Here is a 6,000-nt window from a genome sequence, read left to right as displayed (position 1 = left end):
ATGGAAAAGAGGGAGAATACAAATGATTGCAAGCATTGGAACAGTTTGATGAGAAACAACAAATAACTCATGCTGAAAAGAAGAAACACAACATTTCGGCTATGGAGCCTTCTTCGGGTGTGAGCACATAACCTGATATGGTTACAAACTACTGAATGGTAAACAATTTCCTATGCCAAGCTTTTATTTCACCTGTCCTGTAATACCTCCCTCTTGGTGTTAACTGCAGGTGCTGAGTGATCGATTGCTCAGTGTGTTCTGTGCTGGAGTTATGCGTCTGTGGTCCAGGATCACAGCAGGCAGACTGTAGAGTTGTTCCCACATACTGGAGCACCACACGAGTCACCCTCAGGAAGCAAATATGCAATCCTAGAAGCCACAGCTTGCTCAATATTTATTGGAAAAAATTGCTGTACAGAATAAACATCACAGAGAGTTTAATAACACACTCTATAAAAGGGATACAGTCATATAATGACTACAGACTACAGCGCAGGTTTGCACAGGAGCTCTGAGACAGAGTTTGTCTGTCTGTCCAAGTCTGTGTTGTCACCTTTCATTCAGGGCATGTTCAACGTTTTGACAAGTCTCCCCCTGAAATGCAAGCACAGTTACGCCCCAAGGTTAGTGAAGGCTCACGTTCCCTGACTTGGTGTACACTGACATGCTTACTGGGCTTTTACTAGTCTCACTCTCTTTATGGAGCTCTTACACAGTGAAAAGTCTTGGGACAGTGAAGAGAAAGTTGTTGTTTTTGCTGTGCACTAATGGGATTTCAGAAAAAATGACACATTTGTGTCACAAAATACTGTATACAATAGTCTAAAATCTGAAAATAGTGTGAAGTATTTTCAGGGGTTATTTGAACATGTTATTCCTGAAAATACTTCTCATTAGTTAAATATGGACTTAGCAATTCTAGTTTGCTGGATCTTAATGCCCTTGAATGTTTTACACACTTAATTGTGTAATGAGCAAGCTAATTTTTTTTATATTAACAGTCTTTTGTATGGATTTACTGAACATGGATATTTAAAGTTACACATAAAGTACTTTAAAATGTAAAATTTACCAAAAGGTTTCATGAATATAAATTCTTAGTTACTGTAGGTGTGGAAACTACAGTCTGAAAAGGGTGTTTGAAATGCAATCAGTAGTCCCTCTGTTCATGTACAGTACCTCTAACTTCCAGATTGAACTAATTCTTGTCCTGGTTTGATCTGTGTAACCTTTCCTAAGATTTCCGGTGGTCTGCAGTTCCTATTGTTTTCAAGGTTAGGTACCTCTTTACAATTTTTCAAACCATCACATGCTACTGTTTTTACTCTCCTCTAGATAGGGAAATCTAACAATTACAAATAGGCTAAATGCTTACAGTATTCATCACCTTAACAGAGATTTTGAAGCATTGCTGTGGCTGTCTGTGAACTTGTGTATGTGGAGTAGTTCAATAAGGCTGATACAGCTTTCCTGATGTCGAAAATGGGATGTCAAATTGGAGTGATGACAGACTGAAGACTAAATCTTGATTCCACGTTTCTCTTTTCTCTTTCCCCATCACCCTCTATAATAACTGCAGACCACAGGTTGGGAATTGCCTCTATTGGTGGTCTTGCAAGACTTTGTACCATTTCTTTCCTTTGAGGCTGGAGCTGTGTACTTGTGATGTAGTGGGGAAGTGTGTGAAAATGTGCAGGGCCATGAGAGAATCAGTGAGGATGGTGTAGTAGTTCTCAGTGCTCAGAGAGACGGCGAGTGTGTAAAGTTTTCACTGTGAGAATTAGCATTCCTAGAGAACGCTGGGCAATATGCAGTGTATAGACTCACCCTGGCAGCTGGTGCACTCACAACTATGGATGACAGGCAACACAACCGGCTCTGTCTCCCCGCTCTCACACTGCAGGCTTAGGATACGCACTGGGCTCTGGGGGTCCAGTCGGTAACTACAGCACTCACACACAGCCTGCAGATAGGGCTCCTGGAAATGACAGAGGCACTGAGTGAGACTTTCTCTTACGGGGGTCCTAGAGACTGCACAGTGAAAATACACTCACACTGCCTGCTACCAGAGCTCGGCAGACTGAGTCACCCATAGGAGACTCATTAATATTGTTATCATACAGCCTTTACTAGAGTGGATCTGGGATGAACTTGATTCTGGAGGACTAACAGAGACACAGTCATATGAATTACGATGTGGAAACCTGAAACCATCATCTGACTTTAAGACAAAGGCAGTGTAGCAGATATACAGACTTTTTGATAGGGTGCAATGGACAATATACAGTAGACACAGTGGCTAGAGTCTATGGGGTGAAACCCAGAATTGCAGATAGATAAAAGAAGGGGCAGTTACAGAGACAAAAAACACTTATATAAAAGACACCTCTGCTATAACGTTGGTCATGGACAGACAGCGTCCACGACAGTAGCTGACTTTGACGTTGTCAAGGCGACAGTCTCCCTTGGTGATGTTCCTAACCTCTGTGTAGCGCCGGCAGACTGCTATGGGCTCTTCTGCACAGGCAGAGAATATGAAGGTGAAATGGAGAGTATAAGTAAAGACTCTTCTGCACATGGACAATGAACCGCTGAGACAATAAAACACTTACGCACACATGCAGAGTCATGCTGTCAGGGAAGTTATTCGCGTACACCGTGCAGAGTATATTTTGACACAAGTTTGATATGAAGAGATCTGACAGCATTTTTGTTTATTGTAAAATGTTGATCTAAGCAACAGCACACAATCACTGTAGGGGACTCAGAACTGGGTAACAGTCTCCAAGGTCAGTCTGGTTTTGGAAGAGTGACCAAGTGGAACAGCTCCTTTCTGAAACAGTTCAAGGGGAGCTAAAACTTGCATCTAGTGGTGGTGATAATTCTAAAATGCTAAAAAACTTAAATGGAAACTATATGAATCTGTACCCATCAGTGGTGTTGAGTTAATATGCTAGGAGATAAAGCAGCAAAAAGGATGTGAAAAGAAGCAGAAAGAACAGAACTATTGTTGTTGAGCTACAAATATGAATAGGAATTTGAATGTGACATCCATATGCACTTTAGATAATCTTTTCTAATCTTTTCCTTAACCTACTGACTTTGACATTAACGAAAGACCTTACAAATTTACTCTGGTCTCTCTCACCTCACTGTTTTTTCCGCTGCTGCTGTCTCTAATTCACACTCTTTGTTTTCAATCATTGTGTGTCCCAGCTCAACCTGAACTCGGTGACACACACTGAAAGCCACACCAGGGCGCCATCTTTTCTCTTACCTGGAAACTCTTTCCTGCACACTGGACAGCAGCTACCAGGCTCTTCCACCTTCACCTCCCCCTGAGAGTGAGATATACAGAGATAGAATTTGTTGAGACTTGGAACAGGAGGAAAATCTCTACTCAAAGATTTGTTGGAGTCAGGTATAAGCTTCCCAGCCATGTCATTGAAGTTGATACCCAGTTTTAAACAGCAGATTGGGTTCCACCAATGAATAAGCAATTACTTCTAAACTATTAACACATCACAACAATGTAAACCTCCAGAGATCCAAAATCTGGAGACAAAGAATCCTTACATTCAGAATTATATGCGAGTAAATTAATGAAACAATTACAAAGAAACTCCACAAAGTGTCCGTGTCCACCACCCGAACTAATTCAAATAAGAACACTTAAACACTAAGTGCATTATAACAAAGCAACCCACATCCCTACTACCAACACGAGGCATTGCAAAGCCTAGACTTGGGCTCAGAGAAAAGTCTCCTGACACTGCTAGTCCTGAAGCTCATTGCACTTAGCCAGACTGACTCCAGCCAGTTCCAGGAAAGCACAGCATCAAATAAATATACATACACTTATCTGGAACACTAAGATAAAGAAAATGACACACAACAGATTATCCAGTACTAATGAGGGATCCACCATGATGTCAAATGTGAAGAATTGGATTTCAATGGCCGAGAGGGGGAAAATACCCATTAGTCAACAATATTCTGATCAGGCTACAATCAGTCTTGTATGACAGAGAGGCAATCCCATCTCAAATCCTGCCTGGGGTTGGCAACAAATCACATGTCACTGCATAAATGTGGCAAAAGCTGTTTTTCTCAAACTAGACTTTATACTTGTTGGTCTAAATGCAAAGCATAACGTCTGACACAAACCTAATCTAACACATCACTTGGTCAAGACCATACCTATCTCCAAGTATGGTGGTATCAGTGTTGTGTTATGGGGTTACTCTTCTTAGCGGGAACTAGAAAGTTTCTTCAGATTGAGAGGGAAATAGATGGAGTGGAATTCAGGCAAATCTTAGAGAAAAATCTGCATCTTCCAGTCTGCTGAAGACCTAAAACTGGGATTGATTTTTCAGCAGACCTTTCAGCTGAATGATGACATAAAGCACAAGGCCAGACCTCTACTAGACTGGTTTAATGAGAAGAAAGTAAATGTTCTGGAGAAGCATAATCAGCATCCTTATTTAATTTTTTTAGAAAACCTCTAGCAAGACTTGAAAATTAATGCCATTCAATGAGACCACAACCAACTTGAAAGAATGGGTTCAAGTTTTCAAAAGGAGAATAGGGGGAAAAAAATACCAAAGTACCGTAGGTAGAGACATATTCAAAAATGGCTCACAGCTGTAATTGCTGTCAAAGGTGCTTTCATCAAGTACTGACGGATGGAGGTGTGTGTGATTTAGGGTCACAGCCACCAAGAACCTTAGGACACAATAAAGGCTATTTAAAAACATCAATTAGAAACATGTGGAAGGAAGTCAGAACCCAGAAGACGTCCCAGGCCAGAATCTTACCCAGGACCCAAAAGATGCTAGGCAGCAGTGCTCACAGCAATAAGACCATCTAAAAAAATAATACTCCTAATGCTTTGTTGCCCACTGATGGCTACCGAGTGATAATGCTGATTTGCATACATTACAGGTAAATCTTTCTGATGACTCCACCCCCTCAATGACTTCCAAAACCTGAATGGAATCTCCTTCACTGTGAGAATAGCCAATCAAATACTTCCCTGCTGACCCAAGGATTCCTCACCTCCACACACTCCACTAGAGGGCAACCAGTCTCGCACACCTTCAGTCCGTTGACACAGCGACACATCGCACAGCCCTCTGACCACTGAGATCCTGCCTGAAACAGAGAGAGAGAATTGGTTGAATAGCGATATAGGACTTAGATCTTGAATATTGTAGTGAGCTAGCAAGATAAAAGACCCAAAAAGAAAAACTGTCAGAGGAAAAGTCAGTATTGTGAGTAAGTCAGTATAAGAGAGAGAGTCAAATTTATACTGCACTCTTACACCTTTAACATTGTGAGAGACTAAATAAGAGAAAATTAAGGATGGGAGACAGATGAAAATGTATGCCTGGAAAAATGAAGAAGAGAAAGGGAAGTAATAATGTGAGCTCTGAGGATTAAATGCCTGCAAGTAGTTGGAATGTTTTGCTGCATTAGAAACTAATCTTCTTACCTGGCGTGGTGTTTCTCCATCCTGACACTCGCAGTGTGCTGCCATCACGCAGTCTCCTTTAGCACTGCGATAACGTCCTGGATCGCACACACAGCCCTCCCATTCACCAGGGGCGCTGCAGTTCACTGGGCCAGGCAGGTACATGTCCTGGCAGCTCCTCTCACACACTGCAACCTGCTCAGATGCCCTCTTCCATCTCTCTCCCACCGGGCAATCTGTCACAGTACAAGGCACAGTGATTGCACTGCATTTGTTTATGGGCTACATTACAGAGCTTTGGACACAGCATAGTCACAGTGCAATAAAGGGGCTCAGATTATGTCTGTAGCTCCACTTCAATTAAAGATACCATTTATAACTTCTAAGAGAAGCAGACCAGTCGTAAGACTTCTGGTAGTGTTGTATTTGTCATGATACTCAGTACAGAAACATTATAATTTGTAAATATACAGTATATGTTGTATGTAGTGGGAAATGCACTACAGTATACAGTATATACTGTATGT

The 6,000-nt window shown here is 41.6% G+C and overlaps 1 protein-coding gene across 1 annotated transcript in view; it reads right to left on the bottom strand.

Moving 5' to 3' along the window:
- Window positions 1-362: 362 nt before the first annotated feature.
- The window catches only part of sspo (SCO-spondin), a 129,121-nt gene continuing 123,483 nt past the window's right edge, over window positions 363-6,000 (bottom strand). The window contains exons 108-113 of the mRNA XM_088918147.1: window positions 5,495-5,709; window positions 5,059-5,154; window positions 3,278-3,338; window positions 2,387-2,517; window positions 1,828-1,978; window positions 363-594 (exon numbers count right to left, since the gene is read on the bottom strand). Of these exons, the coding sequence (XP_088774273.1) occupies window positions 572-594; window positions 1,828-1,978; window positions 2,387-2,517; window positions 3,278-3,338; window positions 5,059-5,154; window positions 5,495-5,709 (677 nt within the window). The 3' untranslated portion in view covers window positions 363-571. The remainder of the gene's footprint in view (window positions 595-1,827; window positions 1,979-2,386; window positions 2,518-3,277; window positions 3,339-5,058; window positions 5,155-5,494; window positions 5,710-6,000) is intronic.

This window comes from Atractosteus spatula, chromosome 6, assembly GCF_055471065.1.
Source record: "Atractosteus spatula isolate fAtrSpa1 chromosome 6, fAtrSpa1.hap1, whole genome shotgun sequence".
Classification (NCBI taxonomy): Eukaryota; Metazoa; Chordata; class Actinopteri; order Semionotiformes; family Lepisosteidae; genus Atractosteus; species Atractosteus spatula.
This window is presented reverse-complemented; position numbering and strand designations above follow the sequence as displayed.